The 18501-nt window shown below is 63.6% G+C and overlaps 1 protein-coding gene across 1 annotated transcript in view; it reads left to right on the plus strand.

Moving 5' to 3' along the window:
- Positions 1 to 4031: 4031 nt before the first annotated feature.
- The window catches only part of LOC147821484 (uncharacterized), a 32576-nt gene continuing 18106 nt past the window's right edge, over positions 4032 to 18501 (plus strand). Inside the window, exons 1-18 of the mRNA XM_087199958.1 lie at positions 4032 to 4185; positions 4858 to 4944; positions 5199 to 5273; positions 7029 to 7208; positions 7370 to 7435; positions 8117 to 8203; positions 8458 to 8532; positions 10288 to 10686; positions 11359 to 11445; positions 11700 to 11774; positions 13530 to 13709; positions 13871 to 13936; positions 14618 to 14704; positions 14959 to 15033; positions 16789 to 16890; positions 17126 to 17191; positions 17864 to 17950; positions 18205 to 18279. Of these exons, the coding sequence (XP_087056084.1) occupies positions 4032 to 4185; positions 4858 to 4944; positions 5199 to 5273; positions 7029 to 7208; positions 7370 to 7435; positions 8117 to 8203; positions 8458 to 8532; positions 10288 to 10686; positions 11359 to 11445; positions 11700 to 11774; positions 13530 to 13709; positions 13871 to 13936; positions 14618 to 14704; positions 14959 to 15033; positions 16789 to 16890; positions 17126 to 17191; positions 17864 to 17950; positions 18205 to 18279 (2023 nt within the window). The remainder of the gene's footprint in view (positions 4186 to 4857; positions 4945 to 5198; positions 5274 to 7028; positions 7209 to 7369; positions 7436 to 8116; positions 8204 to 8457; positions 8533 to 10287; positions 10687 to 11358; positions 11446 to 11699; positions 11775 to 13529; positions 13710 to 13870; positions 13937 to 14617; positions 14705 to 14958; positions 15034 to 16788; positions 16891 to 17125; positions 17192 to 17863; positions 17951 to 18204; positions 18280 to 18501) is intronic.

Here is an 18501-nt window from a genome sequence, read left to right on the forward strand (position 1 = left end):
TCTGTTTTTCTTATCAGGTACAACTCTAAGTCTTCTCACTGAGCCTTTTACTACAGGTCAGTAAATTACTTCTTGTTTTTAATTGAAATAAAAATATCTCACAGTAAATTACTAGTAATTTAGGGCTTTTATGAAATAATTTATATGATAATTTGGATTTTGAAAAATATCTCAAGAAAGTAGTTTACAAGGCTTTTTCTCTGGTATTAAATAGTTTTTAAAAACTGAATTGAACTTCTTTTCAGTCAGTTTCTGTTAACTAGGTATAGTACGTTCCTAGTTCTATAGTCTTCCTTACTATTAGCTATTTTAAAAATATACGGCAATATATAACTCAGATACTTAAAACCTACACAGGTTGAGAGAAAAATTCTATATAAATCTTCAACTATTTAACTTCTTTAGGTATTTAAGTGTAAAAGTAGTAATACATGTATTTTATTACAATGTTTTATCATGGTTGTCATGAGGTTTGCATGCTAGAAATGAGAAAATAATGTTCTGCTTATTTTAAAGCAAAGTGATTGAGGCAAAAGCATGAAGAATTAGGGCAACCCAGTTTATCTTGCAGGAACATATTCTTGTAAAGAGAAAAAAGGCATTGACTAAACCAAAATCTTGGAAAAAGTATTACAGTTCAGCATTTGAACAAAACGTAGGGTATTCCAGGCAGAAAGTCATTTAAATTGATTTGTTCTATTTTCTAAAGTATAAACTGGCTGGACACTTAGCCGCGCCTTGATAATCATGTCCAAGTGGACTCTCGGTGAGAAGATGTTTTGCCAGTCTCCTCAGGATTTAGTGGCCAATCAGCTCCCAGCCCCTCCACAGCCAGCATGGCAGGTGCTTCAGCACAGAGCCCTGGAGTCATGACTCCTGAGAACAGATCAGGAAAACAGATTGGGATAAAGCATACTGGCCCAACTAAGTTGCTTTCAGATGGTGCCCAGGAAAATATTTTCCTAGCACAGTACTCAGGAAATATTTTTCTAACAAAGTGCCAGCCTTAGGTGGTTATTCATTCTATGTAATTATGATGTAATAATTTAGTCTATTCACAAGTTACTTGCTTAATATATATCTTAAATACTCTCACAGACTTGGTAATGAATAGTGCTTTAACAGGTTTTTAGTCTGGATTATTTATACCTGGCCTTTCTCAGGGACAGCTAGACTGTCACCAGGTATAACCACAGCAGGGGACAATGGAGGCAGAAGTGTCACAACTTTCTCAGCAGGTAAGAGCAAGAAATGAGTTCAATGCACTGTTCACAGGACATTTCCACAAGTCATCACCCATTGCTACTCATCAAAAATCACTTCTCAGACTTTTGGATGTGATCAAGTATAGTATCTGCTCATCAACAACTTTGACCTGAGTGGAATCAGAGATAATGAGAGTCGAGCATTGGAAATCAGTCAACTGGAAGATTGGGGGGAAATTGAATAGTCAAGATATAGGTACTAATGGAATATTAATGATTCTATCAGTCAGCTTTTGGTTTCAATATGAAGTACCTGAGAAAGGATAACAGATGGAGTAGACAAGATTGTTTAGTTAGAAGATACAGAGGTTCAAGGGCTTGGCACCTAATTAGATTCAATTGAGAAGAGAGGCCTCTCATTTCTGTCACTGTGAAGGATGACAAAGGTGGGAGCATCAAAGGAGTCAGAAATCACAAGTGGATGAAAAGAGACAAAGAGTGTTGGTTGGAACAAGGCTCAGGTTATTGTAAGTATGTTTCAGGAAAAAGAGCTTCATTTCTTAGCAAGAACAGCATCCTCTATTGAAATAAATACCTCCCACACATGCCCAACTCAAAGAGTCCATATAATAGGCCAAAAATGCATGAACAATTTTTGAAAATCACTTCTGTCCCTGGTGAGTATTCCTGGTGAAGCAGGACTGGCCCCCACGATGAGCCCAGGCACCAACCTGCTCTTGCCTCCAGGGACCACGAGAGAATCTCTGTCCTCCGGATCCGCAGTGACAACCGGTGCCACAAATTCTGGTAGCAGCCCAGCAGGTGAGCACGAAGGAGGGAAACATCAATGGGGGGTACAGAGCCCCAGTGGAGGGTGTCAGCCAGGCAGGGGGCCCCTGGCTCAGCCTCCTGCTGGGAAATGAATGAAAAAGGAGAGGGCGCCAGTGTGACTAAGGAGATGCCAGGAACCCGGGCAGCCTGACCCCTGGCTGGCACCCTAGCGGGGTGCTCCCAAAGTCTGGATTGGATGGCAGTTCTGGCATCGGCGGCCACCCTTGGGATCCCTGGCTTTGCTTGTGGCCCACGAGGAGTCCGGGACTCCACTCCCGAACTCTGAGCCACGTGAGGCTGGCGTGGGAAGTGTAGGAGATCCTGACTCCCGGGCTTGGAAGCTGAAGCTGGGAGTCCCCCAGGAGTCCCTGACCGGGGCTTCTGCAGGGACCCCCACAGGATGGGACTGGACGTACCCTTGACTCCAGGGGCCTCGAGAGCCCGGGAGAGGGCCGTTTCCTGCTCTTGTCTCTGCTGCTGCAAAGGCATTGCTGGAGCTCACAGGGAGAGGCATGGACACATGCATTAGGCGGAGCTACAGAGTGAGGAGGAAAGGGCAGGGACTCTAGGGAGAGGAGCTGAAAAGAAGGGAGGAACCAAGCGCCTGGAAGGCTTTGGCCTGGCCAGGGAAAAAGGAAAGGGAAGGGAAGGCAGGCAAGCAGGCAGGAGGGCAGGCAGGCAGGAAGGGGATAAGGAAGAGGACAAGCGAGCGAGCCAGCCAAGGAGGAAGGAAGGACAGAAGAAAGGAAGGAAGGAAGGAAGAAAGGCAGGAAGGAAGGAGACAGGCAGGCAGGCAGGCAGGCAAGCCAGTCTCTTGTAGCGACCGGTGCTGCCGTGCACCGGTGTCCAGTTGCTGGCTTCCTCAGAGCCACGTGGGCGTTCTGGCCCAGGATGCAGTCCTGAGAGCTGAATGCGGCCCCCACGTGGTCAGTGTTTCTCCCCGGAGCCCTGTGGGTTTGATGGAGGCTCTGCAGGTGTGTCATGTGAGTGGAGGAATTGGGCAGTCAGTAGACAGGCCCGGGTGGCCCTGGGCAGTCTGAAGTCCTGGGGTGTCTTGGTGAGGCCAGTGTCCAGATGTGGAGAGCGTAGGTAGGTGAGGCCAAGGGGCTGTGGGGAGACCGACCGGGAGGGCCGAGCCTCGCTCACGTGTGTGCAGAAAGTCAAAGGGCTCGGGCATCCCACGGGACATTGCTCGTAGGTTGCAGCCAAAGAAGAGGGGAGAGGAAGCGGTGAGCGCAGCGCCCCGTTGCAGGCAGGCCTGTGCAGCTCTGTGTGCGTCTGGCCGCCGAGCAGGCCCTTGAGGCCGGGCACAGGTGTGGATGTGAGGGGCCCCATTGGTGGCCAGGCTTCAGAAGGCCTGGGGCTGGAGGACTTGGAAAGCCACTGCCAAGAGCATGGGGCCACGGCCGACACGTTTTGCGCAGGAGACCATGTCCGGGGTGTGCAGTGCTAGCCCGTGTCTGATCAGGCTCCACTGGCGACCCCAAGCCTGGGCACGCGTAGTGAGCAGGAGAGCAGCACGGGCCCGCAGCAGCCGGGCGCAGGATGTGGGGGGAGCCCAGGGCATTGAGGGAGGCCAGGACGGGGGCTGGAGCATGAGGGAAGCGGACAGGGCCCAGGAAGCTTGCGGGCTCGGGCCCCAAGGGAGGCGGTGTGCAAAGGAGGGCGCACTTTGGGATGGGCTCTGCCGGGGCCTCCCTGCAGGCGTGCTGGGACATGTGGCGTGACCGCTCCTGTGTTTGTCAGGTACAACAGGACAGGAGGTGGGCACCACTTCGGGGCCAGGCGGGGAGAACACCTCTGGAAGACCATCCACTGGGGCGCCCAGCTCGGGACCACCGGCGACAGGCAAGGCAGCGCCTCCCCTGGGGCCCGGGGCGGGCGCTGGGGGTCCAAGGCCAGCTGTGCCAGAGGGGGCACCCCACGGTGTGGACAACACCCCAGGCAGGGGGAGGCACGGGCGGAGCGCTGCTTGGGACAGGAGGGAAGGGGGCCATGTCCACGCGGGGATGTTTTCTGCCTCCCCGTCCGTCCGTCCGTCCGTCCGTCTTGTCCATCGAGGTCCCACGGTTCTTCCCGTTAGGAACGAGCGGCCGGCCGGTTACAGGCCCCACTCCGGCAGCCGCTGACAACACGTCTGAAGCAACAGGTACTGGCCAAGCCCCAGCAGGAGGAGATCCAGGCCGGACACCCTGGCGGAGCCCGGGGGAGGCCTGGTGCTGGGACCTTTGTCGGAGACGGGCTCTCGTGGGGAAGGGGCCCATTTCCTCCAGTGCTGGAGCGAGGGAGGTCCCGTGACCTGGAGAGGGCCAAGGGAGCCGGGGGACACGGTAGCGGAGCAGCCGTGGAGGGAGAAGGGGCAGTTCGGGGCCGCAGGGGCCCGAGGGCGGTCTCCAGGCCGCCAGAGCTGTCGGCCTGAGAGAAGGAGGCAGCACGGTCACAGAGAGACAGCCATCCGCAGAGGCTTCTGGAAGCGGGCCTGTTAGGAAGCGGGGAGGCCGTAGGAGCTGGATCCCCAGACGAGCCCCATGCAGATAGCGCAGGTCACCCGCGGGGCGGGTCCCCCTGGACCGCCTGTGGCGCCCGTGCTCCCTGTTGTGCACGGCCAGCCCCGCTGAGAGTCGGGGCGGGCTCGGGCTCAGCTGAACGTCTGTGGGCTCCACGCGGTAGAAGCCCTTGGGCGAGCGGGCCATCTTTTGGCCGCTGAAGCTCCAGTGCCTGGGGAAGGTCGGAGAGCGGGCAGATGGAGTGTCCCAGCCCTAGGAGGCTCACTCCTGGGCTGTGCAGGGCGTGACACTCTTTCCTCCCCCTCCCCCCTCAGGGTCACCCGGCGTATCCCCTGGAAGCAGCCCAGGAACTAGAGTGGGCAGCACCACGCTAGTGAGCCCCAGCGGCTCCTCGCGTCCTGGTGAGTTGCGGGAGGCTGCACTGTTCCCTCGGCCCCCCTTGCCATGCACGGCCATTCTGCGGCCCTCGGGGCCTGGGGCCTGGGCCCCGGGCCCTGCCGACCTGCCTGGCCCGGGAGCCCGAGACCCAGGCCTGCGGAGAGCAGGCAGCAGGGATTGGGTGTGTCCTGTCTCCTGCTGTCCCTGGGGAGTATTCCTGGTGAAGCAGGACCGGGCCCCACGCTGAGCCCGGGCGCCAACCTGCTCTTGCCTCCAGGGACCACGCGAGAATCTGTGTCTTCGGGATCCCCGGTGGCACCCCGTGCCACGACTTCTGCTAGCAGCCCGGCAGGTGAGCACGAGGGAGGGCCACATCGCTGGGGCGTGCAGAGCCCCAGTGGAGGGTGTCAGCCAGGCAGGGGGGCCCTGGGTCAGCCTCCCGCTGGGAAATGAACGATAAAGGAGAGGGCGCCAGTGCGACCAAGGAGATGCCAGGCACCCGGGCAGCCTGACCCCTGGCTGGCACCCTAGCGGGGTGCTCCCAAAGTCTGGATTGGATGGCAGTTCTGGCATCGGCGGCCACCCTTGGGATCCCTGGCTTTGCTTGTGGCCCACGAGGAGTCCGGGACTCCACTCCCGAACTCTGAGCCACGTGAGGCTGGCGTGGGAAGTGTAGGAGATCCTGACTCCCGGGCTTGGAAGCTGAAGCTGGGAGTCCCCCAGGAGTCCCTGACCGGGGCTTCTGCGGGGACCCCCACAGGATGGGACTGGACGTACCCTTGACTCCAGGGGCCTCGAGAGCCCGGGAGAGGGCCGTTTCCTGCTCTTGTCTCTGCGGCTGCAAAGGCATTGCTGGAGCTCACAGGGAGAGGCATGGACACATGCATTAGGCGGAGCTACAGAGTGAGGAGGAAAGGGCAGGGACTCTAGGGAGAGGAGCTGAAAAGAAGGGAGGAACCAAGCGCCTGGAAGGCTTTGGCCTGGCCAGGGAAAAAGGAAAGGGAAGGGAAGGCAGGCAAGCAGGCAGGAGGGCAGGCAGGCAGGAAGGGGATAAGGAAGAGGACAAGCGAGCGAGCCAGCCAAGGAGGAAGGAAGGACAGAAGAAAGGAAGGAAGGAAGGAAGAAAGGCAGGAAGGAAGGAGACAGGCAGGCAGGCAGGCAGGCAAGCCAGTCTCTTGTAGCGACCGGTGCTGCCGTGCACCGGTGTCCAGTTGCTGGCTTCCTCAGAGCCACGTGGGCGTTCTGGCCCAGGATGCAGTCCTGAGAGCTGAATGCGGCCCCCACGTGGTCAGTGTTTCTCCCCGGAGCCCTGTGGGTTTGATGGAGGCTCTGCAGGTGTGTCATGTGAGCGGAGGAATTGGGCAGTCAGTAGACAGGCCCGGGTGGCCCTGGGCAGTCTGAAGTCCTGGGGTGTCTTGGTGAGGCCAGTGTCCAGATGTGGAGAGCGTAGGTAGGTGAGGCCAAGGGGCTGTGGGGAGACCGACCGGGAGGGCCGAGCCTCGCTCACGTGTGTGCAGAAAGTCAAAGGGCTCGGGCATCCCACGGGACATTGCTCGTAGGTTGCAGCCAAAGAAGAGGGGAGAGGAAGCGGTGAGCGCAGCGCCCCGTTGCAGGCAGGCCTGTGCAGCTCTGTGTGCGTCTGGCCGCCGAGCAGGCCCTTGAGGCCGGGCACAGGTGTGGATGTGAGGGGCCCCATTGGTGGCCGGGCTTCAGAAGGCCTGGGGCTGGAGGACTTGGAAAGCCACTGCCAAGAGCATGGGGCCACGGCCGACACGTTTTGCGCAGGAGACCATGTCCGGGGTGTGCAGTGCTAGCCCGTGTCTGATCAGGCTCCACTGGCGACCCCAAGCCGGGGCACGCGTAGTGAGCAGGAGAGCAGCACGGGCCCGCAGCAGCCGGGCGCAGGATGTGGGGGGAGCCCAGGGCATTGAGGGAGGCCAGGACGGGGGCTGGAGCATGAGGGAAGCGGACAGGGCCCAGGAAGCTTGCGGGCTCGGGCCCCAAGGGAGGCGGTGTGCAAAGGAGGGCGCACTTTGGGATGGGCTCTGCCGGGGCCTCCCTGCAGGCGTGCTGGGACATGTGGCGTGACCGCTCCTGTGTTTGTCAGGTACAACAGGACAGGAGGTGGGCACCACTTCGGGGCCAGGCGGGGAGAACACCTCTGGAAGACCATCCACTGGGGCGCCCAGCTCGGGACCACCGGCGACAGGCAAGGCAGCGCCTCCCCTGGGGCCCGGGGCGGGCGCTGGGGGTCCAAGGCCAGCTGTGCCAGAGGGGGCACCCCACGGTGTGGACAACACACCAGGCAGGGGGAGGCACGGGCGGAGCGCTGCTTGGGACAGGAGGGAAGGGGGCCATGTCCACGCGGGGATGTTTTCTGCCTCCCCGTCCGTCCGTCTGTCCGACCGTCCGTCTTGTCCATCGAGGTCCCACGGTTCTTCCCGTTAGGAACGAGCGGCCGGCCGGTTACAGGCCCCACTCCGGCACCTGCTGACAACACGTCTGAAGCAACAGGTACTGGCCAAGCCCCAGCAGGAGGAGATCCAGGCCGGACACCCTGGCGGAGCCCGGGGGAGGCCTGGTGCTGAGACCTTTGTCGGAGATGGGCTCTCGTGGGGAAGGGGCCCATTTCCTCCAGTGCTGGAGCGAGGGAGGTCCCGTGACCTGGAGAGGGCCAAGGGAGCCGGGGGACACGGTAGCGGAGCAGCCGTGGAGGGAGAAGGGGCAGTTCGGGGCCGCAGGGGCTGCAGGGGCCCGAGGGCGGTCTCCAGGCTGCCAGAGCTGTCGGCCTGAGAGAAGGAGGCAGCACGGTCACAGAGAGACAGCCATCCGCAGAGGCTTCTGGAAGCGGGCCTGTTAGGAAGCGGGGAGGCTGTAGGAGCTGGATCCCCAGACGAGCCCCATGCAGATAGCGCAGGTCACCCGCGGGGCGGGTCCCCCTGGACCGCCTGTGGCGCCCGTGCTCCCTGTTGTGCACGGCCAGCCCCGCTGAGAGTCGGGGCGGGCTCGGGCTCAGCTGAACGTCTGTGGGCTCCACGCGGTAGAAGCCCTTGGGCGAGCGGGCCATCTTTTGGCCGCTGAAGCTCCAGTGCCTGGGGAAGGTCGGAGAGCGGGCAGATGGAGTGTCCCAGCCCTAGGAGGCTCACTCCTGGGCTGTGCAGGGCGTGACACTCTTTCCTCCCCCTCCCCCCTCAGGGTCACCCGGCGTATCCCCTGGAAGCAGCCCAGGAACTAGAGTGGGCAGCACCACGCTAGTGAGCCCCAGCGGCTCCTCGCGTCCTGGTGAGTTGCGGGAGGCTGCACTGTTCCCTCGGCCCCCCTTGCCATGCACGGCCATTCTGCGGCCCTCGGGGCCTGGGGCCTGGGCCCCGGGCCCTGCCGACCTGCCTGGCCCGGGAGCCCGAGACCCAGGCCTGCGGAGAGCAGGCAGCAGGGATTGGGTGTGTCCTGTCTCCTGCTGTCCCTGGGGAGTATTCCTGGTGAAGCAGGACCGGGCCCCACGCTGAGCCCGGGCGCCAACCTGCTCTTGCCTCCAGGGACCACGCGAGAATCTGTGTCTTCGGGATCCCCGGTGGCACCCCGTGCCACGACTTCTGCTAGCAGCCCGGCAGGTGAGCACGAGGGAGGGCCACATCGCTGGGGCGTGCAGAGCCCCAGTGGAGGGTGTCAGCCAGGCAGGGGGGCCCTGGGTCAGCCTCCCGCTGGGAAATGAACGATAAAGGAGAGGGCGCCAGTGCGACCAAGGAGATGCCAGGCACCCGGGCAGCCTGACCCCTGGCTGGCACCCTAGCGGGGTGCTCCCAAAGTCTGGATTGGATGGCAGTTCTGGCATCGGCGGCCACCCTTGGGATCCCTGGCTTTGCTTGTGGCCCACGAGGAGTCCGGGACTCCACTCCCGAACTCTGAGCCACGTGAGGCTGGCGTGGGAAGTGTAGGAGATCCTGACTCCCGGGCTTGGAAGCTGAAGCTGGGAGTCCCCCAGGAGTCCCTGACCGGGGCTTCTGCGGGGACCCCCACAGGATGGGACTGGACGTACCCTTGACTCCAGGGGCCTCGAGAGCCCGGGAGAGGGCCGTTTCCTGCTCTTGTCTCTGCGGCTGCAAAGGCATTGCTGGAGCTCACAGGGAGAGGCATGGACACATGCATTAGGCGGAGCTACAGAGTGAGGAGGAAAGGGCAGGGACTCTAGGGAGAGGAGCTGAAAAGAAGGGAGGAACCAAGCGCCTGGAAGGCTTTGGCCTGGCCAGGGAAAAAGGAAAGGGAAGGGAAGGCAGGCAAGCAGGCAGGAGGGCAGGCAGGCAGGAAGGGGATAAGGAAGAGGACAAGCGAGCGAGCCAGCCAAGGAGGAAGGAAGGACAGAAGAAAGGAAGGAAGGAAGGAAGAAAGGCAGGAAGGAAGGAGACAGGCAGGCAGGCAGGCAGGCAAGCCAGTCTCTTGTAGCGACCGGTGCTGCCGTGCACCGGTGTCCAGTTGCTGGCTTCCTCAGAGCCACGTGGGCGTTCTGGCCCAGGATGCAGTCCTGAGAGCTGAATGCGGCCCCCACGTGGTCAGTGTTTCTCCCCGGAGCCCTGTGGGTTTGATGGAGGCTCTGCAGGTGTGTCATGTGAGCGGAGGAATTGGGCAGTCAGTAGACAGGCCCGGGTGGCCCTGGGCAGTCTGAAGTCCTGGGGTGTCTTGGTGAGGCCAGTGTCCAGATGTGGAGAGCGTAGGTAGGTGAGGCCAAGGGGCTGTGGGGAGACCGACCGGGAGGGCCGAGCCTCGCTCACGTGTGTGCAGAAAGTCAAAGGGCTCGGGCATCCCACGGGACATTGCTCGTAGGTTGCAGCCAAAGAAGAGGGGAGAGGAAGCGGTGAGCGCAGCGCCCCGTTGCAGGCAGGCCTGTGCAGCTCTGTGTGCGTCTGGCCGCCGAGCAGGCCCTTGAGGCCGGGCACAGGTGTGGATGTGAGGGGCCCCATTGGTGGCCGGGCTTCAGAAGGCCTGGGGCTGGAGGACTTGGAAAGCCACTGCCAAGAGCATGGGGCCACGGCCGACACGTTTTGCGCAGGAGACCATGTCCGGGGTGTGCAGTGCTAGCCCGTGTCTGATCAGGCTCCACTGGCGACCCCAAGCCGGGGCACGCGTAGTGAGCAGGAGAGCAGCACGGGCCCGCAGCAGCCGGGCGCAGGATGTGGGGGGAGCCCAGGGCATTGAGGGAGGCCAGGACGGGGGCTGGAGCATGAGGGAAGCGGACAGGGCCCAGGAAGCTTGCGGGCTCGGGCCCCAAGGGAGGCGGTGTGCAAAGGAGGGCGCACTTTGGGATGGGCTCTGCCGGGGCCTCCCTGCAGGCGTGCTGGGACATGTGGCGTGACCGCTCCTGTGTTTGTCAGGTACAACAGGACAGGAGGTGGGCACCACTTCGGGGCCAGGCGGGGAGAACACCTCTGGAAGACCATCCACTGGGGCGCCCAGCTCGGGACCACCGGCGACAGGCAAGGCAGCGCCTCCCCTGGGGCCCGGGGCGGGCGCTGGGGGTCCAAGGCCAGCTGTGCCAGAGGGGTCACCCCACGGTGTGGACAACACCCCAGGCAGGGGGAGGCACGGGCGGAGCGCTGCTTGGGACAGGAGGGAAGGGGGCCATGTCCACGCGGGGATGTTTTCTGCCTCCCCGTCCGTCCGTCCGTCCGTCTTGTCCATCGAGGTCCCACGGTTCTTCCCGTTAGGAACGAGCGGCCGGCCGGTTACAGGCCCCACTCCGGCAGCCGCTGACAACACGTCTGAAGCAACAGGTACTGGCCAAGCCCCAGCAGGAGGAGATCCAGGCCGGACACCCTGGCGGAGCCCGGGGGAGGCCTGGTGCTGGGACCTTTGTCGGAGACGGGCTCTCGTGGGGAAGGGGCCCATTTCCTCCAGTGCTGGAGCGAGGGAGGTCCCGTGACCTGGAGAGGGCCAAGGGAGCCGGGGGACACGGTAGCGGAGCAGCCGTGGAGGGAGAAGGGGCAGTTCGGGGCCGCAGGGGCCCGAGGGCGGTCTCCAGGCCGCCAGAGCTGTCGGCCTGAGAGAAGGAGGCAGCACGGTCACAGAGAGACAGCCATCCGCAGAGGCTTCTGGAAGCGGGCCTGTTAGGAAGCGGGGAGGCCGTAGGAGCTGGATCCCCAGACGAGCCCCATGCAGATAGCGCAGGTCACCCGCGGGGCGGGTCCCCCTGGACCGCCTGTGGCGCCCGTGCTCCCTGTTGTGCACGGCCAGCCCCGCTGAGAGTCGGGGCGGGCTCGGGCTCAGCTGAACGTCTGTGGGCTCCACGCGGTAGAAGCCCTTGGGCGAGCGGGCCATCTTTTGGCCGCTGAAGCTCCAGTGCCTGGGGAAGGTCGGAGAGCGGGCAGATGGAGTGTCCCAGCCCTAGGAGGCTCACTCCTGGGCTGTGCAGGGCGTGACACTCTTTCCTCCCCCTCCCCCCTCAGGGTCACCCGGCGTATCCCCTGGAAGCAGCCCAGGAACTAGAGTGGGCAGCACCACGCTAGTGAGCCCCAGCGGCTCCTCGCGTCCTGGTGAGTTGCGGGAGGCTGCACTGTTCCCTCGGCCCCCCTTGCCATGCACGGCCATTCTGCGGCCCTCGGGGCCTGGGGCCTGGGCCCCGGGCCCTGCCGACCTGCCTGGCCCGGGAGCCCGAGACCCAGGCCTGCGGAGAGCAGGCAGCAGGGATTGGGTGTGTCCTGTCTCCTGCTGTCCCTGGGGAGTATTCCTGGTGAAGCAGGACCGGGCCCCACGCTGAGCCCGGGCGCCAACCTGCTCTTGCCTCCAGGGACCACGCGAGAATCTGTGTCTTCGGGATCCCCGGTGGCACCCCGTGCCACGACTTCTGCTAGCAGCCCGGCAGGTGAGCACGAGGGAGGGCCACATCGCTGGGGCGTGCAGAGCCCCAGTGGAGGGTGTCAGCCAGGCAGGGGGGCCCTGGGTCAGCCTCCCGCTGGGAAATGAACGATAAAGGAGAGGGCGCCAGTGCGACCAAGGAGATGCCAGGCACCCGGGCAGCCTGACCCCTGGCTGGCACCCTAGCGGGGTGCTCCCAAAGTCTGGATTGGATGGCAGTTCTGGCATCGGCGGCCACCCTTGGGATCCCTGGCTTTGCTTGTGGCCCACGAGGAGTCCGGGACTCCACTCCCGAACTCTGAGCCACGTGAGGCTGGCGTGGGAAGTGTAGGAGATCCTGACTCCCGGGCTTGGAAGCTGAAGCTGGGAGTCCCCCAGGAGTCCCTGACCGGGGCTTCTGCGGGGACCCCCACAGGATGGGACTGGACGTACCCTTGACTCCAGGGGCCTCGAGAGCCCGGGAGAGGGCCGTTTCCTGCTCTTGTCTCTGCGGCTGCAAAGGCATTGCTGGAGCTCACAGGGAGAGGCATGGACACATGCATTAGGCGGAGCTACAGAGTGAGGAGGAAAGGGCAGGGACTCTAGGGAGAGGAGCTGAAAAGAAGGGAGGAACCAAGCGCCTGGAAGGCTTTGGCCTGGCCAGGGAAAAAGGAAAGGGAAGGGAAGGCAGGCAAGCAGGCAGGAGGGCAGGCAGGCAGGAAGGGGATAAGGAAGAGGACAAGCGAGCGAGCCAGCCAAGGAGGAAGGAAGGACAGAAGAAAGGAAGGAAGGAAGGAAGAAAGGCAGGAAGGAAGGAGACAGGCAGGCAGGCAGGCAGGCAAGCCAGTCTCTTGTAGCGACCGGTGCTGCCGTGCACCGGTGTCCAGTTGCTGGCTTCCTCAGAGCCACGTGGGCGTTCTGGCCCAGGATGCAGTCCTGAGAGCTGAATGCGGCCCCCACGTGGTCAGTGTTTCTCCCCGGAGCCCTGTGGGTTTGATGGAGGCTCTGCAGGTGTGTCATGTGAGCGGAGGAATTGGGCAGTCAGTAGACAGGCCCGGGTGGCCCTGGGCAGTCTGAAGTCCTGGGGTGTCTTGGTGAGGCCAGTGTCCAGATGTGGAGAGCGTAGGTAGGTGAGGCCAAGGGGCTGTGGGGAGACCGACCGGGAGGGCCGAGCCTCGCTCACGTGTGTGCAGAAAGTCAAAGGGCTCGGGCATCCCACGGGACATTGCTCGTAGGTTGCAGCCAAAGAAGAGGGGAGAGGAAGCGGTGAGCGCAGCGCCCCGTTGCAGGCAGGCCTGTGCAGCTCTGTGTGCGTCTGGCCGCCGAGCAGGCCCTTGAGGCCGGGCACAGGTGTGGATGTGAGGGGCCCCATTGGTGGCCGGGCTTCAGAAGGCCTGGGGCTGGAGGACTTGGAAAGCCACTGCCAAGAGCATGGGGCCACGGCCGACACGTTTTGCGCAGGAGACCATGTCCGGGGTGTGCAGTGCTAGCCCGTGTCTGATCAGGCTCCACTGGCGACCCCAAGCCGGGGCACGCGTAGTGAGCAGGAGAGCAGCACGGGCCCGCAGCAGCCGGGCGCAGGATGTGGGGGGAGCCCAGGGCATTGAGGGAGGCCAGGACGGGGGCTGGAGCATGAGGGAAGCGGACAGGGCCCAGGAAGCTTGCGGGCTCGGGCCCCAAGGGAGGCGGTGTGCAAAGGAGGGCGCACTTTGGGATGGGCTCTGCCGGGGCCTCCCTGCAGGCGTGCTGGGACATGTGGCGTGACCGCTCCTGTGTTTGTCAGGTACAACAGGACAGGAGGTGGGCACCACTTCGGGGCCAGGCGGGGAGAACACCTCTGGAAGACCATCCACTGGGGCGCCCAGCTCGGGACCACCGGCGACAGGCAAGGCAGCGCCTCCCCTGGGGCCCGGGGCGGGCGCTGGGGGTCCAAGGCCAGCTGTGCCAGAGGGGGCACCCCACGGTGTGGACAACACACCAGGCAGGGGGAGGCACGGGCGGAGCGCTGCTTGGGACAGGAGGGAAGGGGGCCATGTCCACGCGGGGATGTTTTCTGCCTCCCCGTCCGTCCGTCTGTCCGACCGTCCGTCTTGTCCATCGAGGTCCCACGGTTCTTCCCGTTAGGAACGAGCGGCCGGCCGGTTACAGGCCCCACTCCGGCACCTGCTGACAACACGTCTGAAGCAACAGGTACTGGCCAAGCCCCAGCAGGAGGAGATCCAGGCCGGACACCCTGGCGGAGCCCGGGGGAGGCCTGGTGCTGAGACCTTTGTCGGAGATGGGCTCTCGTGGGGAAGGGGCCCATTTCCTCCAGTGCTGGAGCGAGGGAGGTCCCGTGACCTGGAGAGGGCCAAGGGAGCCGGGGGACACGGTAGCGGAGCAGCCGTGGAGGGAGAAGGGGCAGTTCGGGGCCGCAGGGGCTGCAGGGGCCCGAGGGCGGTCTCCAGGCTGCCAGAGCTGTCGGCCTGAGAGAAGGAGGCAGCACGGTCACAGAGAGACAGCCATCCGCAGAGGCTTCTGGAAGCGGGCCTGTTAGGAAGCGGGGAGGCCGTAGGAGCTGGATCCCCAGACGAGCCCCATGCAGATAGCGCAGGTCACCCGCGGGGCGGGTCCCCCTGGACCGCCTGTGGCGCCCGTGCTCCCTGTTGTGCACGGCCAGCCCCGCTGAGAGTCGGGGCGGGCTCGGGCTCAGCTGAACGTCTGTGGGCTCCACGCGGTAGAAGCCCTTGGGCGAGCGGGCCATCTTTTGGCCGCTGAAGCTCCAGTGCCTGGGGAAGGTCGGAGAGCGGGCAGATGGAGTGTCCCAGCCCTAGGAGGCTCACTCCTGGGCTGTGCAGGGCGTGACACTCTTTCCTCCCCCTCCCCCCTCAGGGTCACCCGGCGTATCCCCTGGAAGCAGCCCAGGAACTAGAGTGGGCAGCACCACGCTAGTGAGCCCCAGCGGCTCCTCGCGTCCTGGTGAGTTGCGGGAGGCTGCACTGTTCCCTCGGCCCCCCTTGCCATGCACGGCCATTCTGCGGCCCTCGGGGCCTGGGGCCTGGGCCCCGGGCCCTGCCGACCTGCCTGGCCCGGGAGCCCGAGACCCAGGCCTGCGGAGAGCAGGCAGCAGGGATTGGGTGTGTCCTGTCTCCTGCTGTCCCTGGGGAGTATTCCTGGTGAAGCAGGACCGGGCCCCACGCTGAGCCCGGGCGCCAACCTGCTCTTGCCTCCAGGGACCACGCGAGAATCTGTGTCTTCGGGATCCCCGGTGGCACCCCGTGCCACGACTTCTGCTAGCAGCCCGGCAGGTGAGCACGAGGGAGGGCCACATCGCTGGGGCGTGCAGAGCCCCAGTGGAGGGTGTCAGCCAGGCAGGGGGGCCCTGGGTCAGCCTCCCGCTGGGAAATGAACGATAAAGGAGAGGGCGCCAGTGCGACCAAGGAGATGCCAGGCACCCGGGCAGCCTGACCCCTGGCTGGCACCCTAGCGGGGTGCTCCCAAAGTCTGGATTGGATGGCAGTTCTGGCATCGGCGGCCACCCTTGGGATCCCTGGCTTTGCTTGTGGCCCACGAGGAGTCCGGGACTCCACTCCCGAACTCTGAGCCACGTGAGGCTGGCGTGGGAAGTGTAGGAGATCCTGACTCCCGGGCTTGGAAGCTGAAGCTGGGAGTCCCCCAGGAGTCCCTGACCGGGGCTTCTGCGGGGACCCCCACAGGATGGGACTGGACGTACCCTTGACTCCAGGGGCCTCGAGAGCCCGGGAGAGGGCCGTTTCCTGCTCTTGTCTCTGCGGCTGCAAAGGCATTGCTGGAGCTCACAGGGAGAGGCATGGACACATGCATTAGGCGGAGCTACAGAGTGAGGAGGAAAGGGCAGGGACTCTAGGGAGAGGAGCTGAAAAGAAGGGAGGAACCAAGCGCCTGGAAGGCTTTGGCCTGGCCAGGGAAAAAGGAAAGGGAAGGGAAGGCAGGCAAGCAGGCAGGAGGGCAGGCAGGCAGGAAGGGGATAAGGAAGAGGACAAGCGAGCGAGCCAGCCAAGGAGGAAGGAAGGACAGAAGAAAGGAAGGAAGGAAGGAAGAAAGGCAGGAAGGAAGGAGACAGGCAGGCAGGCAGGCAGGCAAGCCAGTCTCTTGTAGCGACCGGTGCTGCCGTGCACCGGTGTCCAGTTGCTGGCTTCCTCAGAGCCACGTGGGCGTTCTGGCCCAGGATGCAGTCCTGAGAGCTGAATGCGGCCCCCACGTGGTCAGTGTTTCTCCCCGGAGCCCTGTGGGTTTGATGGAGGCTCTGCAGGTGTGTCATGTGAGCGGAGGAATTGGGCAGTCAGTAGACAGGCCCGGGTGGCCCTGGGCAGTCTGAAGTCCTGGGGTGTCTTGGTGAGGCCAGTGTCCAGATGTGGAGAGCGTAGGTAGGTGAGGCCAAGGGGCTGTGGGGAGACCGACCGGGAGGGCCGAGCCTCGCTCACGTGTGTGCAGAAAGTCAAAGGGCTCGGGCATCCCACGGGACATTGCTCGTAGGTTGCAGCCAAAGAAGAGGGGAGAGGAAGCGGTGAGCGCAGCGCCCCGTTGCAGGCAGGCCTGTGCAGCTCTGTGTGCGTCTGGCCGCCGAGCAGGCCCTTGAGGCCGGGCACAGGTGTGGATGTGAGGGGCCCCATTGGTGGCCGGGCTTCAGAAGGCCTGGGGCTGGAGGACTTGGAAAGCCACTGCCAAGAGCATGGGGCCACGGCCGACACGTTTTGCGCAGGAGACCATGTCCGGGGTGTGCAGTGCTAGCCCGTGTCTGATCAGGCTCCACTGGCGACCCCAAGCCGGGGCACGCGTAGTGAGCAGGAGAGCAGCACGGGCCCGCAGCAGCCGGGCGCAGGATGTGGGGGGAGCCCAGGGCATTGAGGGAGGCCAGGACGGGGGCTGGAGCATGAGGGAAGCGGACAGGGCCCAGGAAGCTTGCGGGCTCGGGCCCCAAGGGAGGCGGTGTGCAAAGGAGGGCGCACTTTGGGATGGGCTCTGCCGGGGCCTCCCTGCAGGCGTGCTGGGACATGTGGCGTGACCGCTCCTGTGTTTGTCAGGTACAACAGGACAGGAGGTGGGCACCACTTCGGGGCCAGGCGGGGAGAACACCTCTGGAAGACCATCCACTGGGGCGCCCAGCTCGGGACCACCGGCGACAGGCAAGGCAGCGCCTCCCCTGGGGCCCGGGGCGGGCGCTGGGGGTCCAAGGCCAGCTGTGCCAGAGGGGGCACCCCACGGTGTGGACAACACCCCAGGCAGGGGGAGGCACGGGCGGAGCGCTGCTTGGGACAGGAGGGAAGGGGGCCATGTCCACGCGGGGATGTTTTCTGCCTCCCCGTCCGTCCGTCCGTCCGTCCGTCTTGTCCATCGAGGTCCCACGGTTCTTCCCGTTAGGAACGAGCGGCCGGCCGGTTACAGGCCCCACTCCGGCACCCGCTGACAACACGTCTGAAGCAACAGGTACTGGCCAAGCCCCAGCAGGAGGAGATCCAGGCCGGACACCCTGGCGGAGCCCGGGGGAGGCCTGGTGCTGGGACCTTTGTCGGAGATGGGCTCTCGTGGGGAAGGGGCCCATTTCCTCCAGTGCTGGAGCGAGGGAGGTCCCGTGACCTGGAGAGGGCCAAGGGAGCCGGGGGACACGGTAGCGGAGCAGCCGTGGAGGGAGAAGGGGCAGTTCGGGGCCGCAGGGGCCCGAGGGCGGTCTCCAGGCAGCCAGAGCTGTCGGCCTGAGAGAAGGAGGCAGCACGGTCACAGAGAGACAGCCATCCGCAGGGGCTTCTGGAAGCGGGCCTGTTAGGAAGCGGGGAGGCCGTAGGAGCTGGATCCCCAGACGAGCCCCATGCAGATAGCGCAGGTCACCCGCGGGGCGGGTCCCCCTGGACCGCCTGTGGCGCCCGTGCTCCCTGTTGTGCACGGCCAGCCCCGCTGAGAGTCGGGGCGGGCTCGGGCTCAGCTGAACGTCTGTGGGCTCCACGCGGTAGAAGCCCTTGGGCGAGCGGGCCATCTTTTGGCCGCTGAAGCTCCAGTGCCTGGGGAAGGTCGGAGAGCGGGCAGATGGAGTGTCCCAGCCCTAGGAGGCTCACTCCTGGGCTGTGCAGGGCGTGACACTCTTTCCTCCCCCTCCCCCCTCAGGGTCACCCGGCGTATCCCCTGGAAGCAGCCCAGGAACTAGAGTGGGCAGCACCACGCTAGTGAGCCCCAGCGGCTCCTCGCGTCCTGGTGAGTTGCGGGAGGCTGCACTGTTCCCTCGGCCCCCCTTGCCATGCACGGCCATTCTGCGGCCCTCGGGGCCTGGGGCCTGGGCCCCGGGCCCTGCCGACCTGCCTGGCCCGGGAGCCCGAGACCCAGGCCTGCGGAGAGCAGGCAGCAGGGATTGGGTGTGTCCTGTCTCCTGCTGTCCCTGGGGAGTATTCCTGGTGAAGCAGGACCGGGCCCCACGCTGAGCCCGGGCGCCAACCTGCTCTTGCCTCCAGGGACCACGCGAGAATCTGTGTCTTCGGGATCCCCGGTGGCACCCCGTGCCACGACTTCTGCTAGCAGCCCGGCAGGTGAGCACGAGGGAGGGCCACATCGCTGGGGCGTGCAGAGCCCCAGTGGAGGGTGTCAGCCAGGCAGGGGGGCCCTGGGTCAGCCTCCCGCTGGGAAATGAACGATAAAGGAGAGGGCGCCAGTGCGACCAAGGAGATGCCAGGCACCCGGGCAGCCTGACCCCTGGCTGGCACCCTAGCGGGGTGCTCCCAAAGTCTGGATTGGATGGCAGTTCTGGCATC

This window comes from Heterocephalus glaber, unplaced genomic scaffold (genome assembly GCF_053883595.1).
Source record: "Heterocephalus glaber isolate CG9 unplaced genomic scaffold, H.glaber_assembly_v1.0 deba00001733, whole genome shotgun sequence".
In the NCBI taxonomy this organism is placed as follows: Eukaryota; Metazoa; Chordata; class Mammalia; order Rodentia; family Bathyergidae; genus Heterocephalus; species Heterocephalus glaber.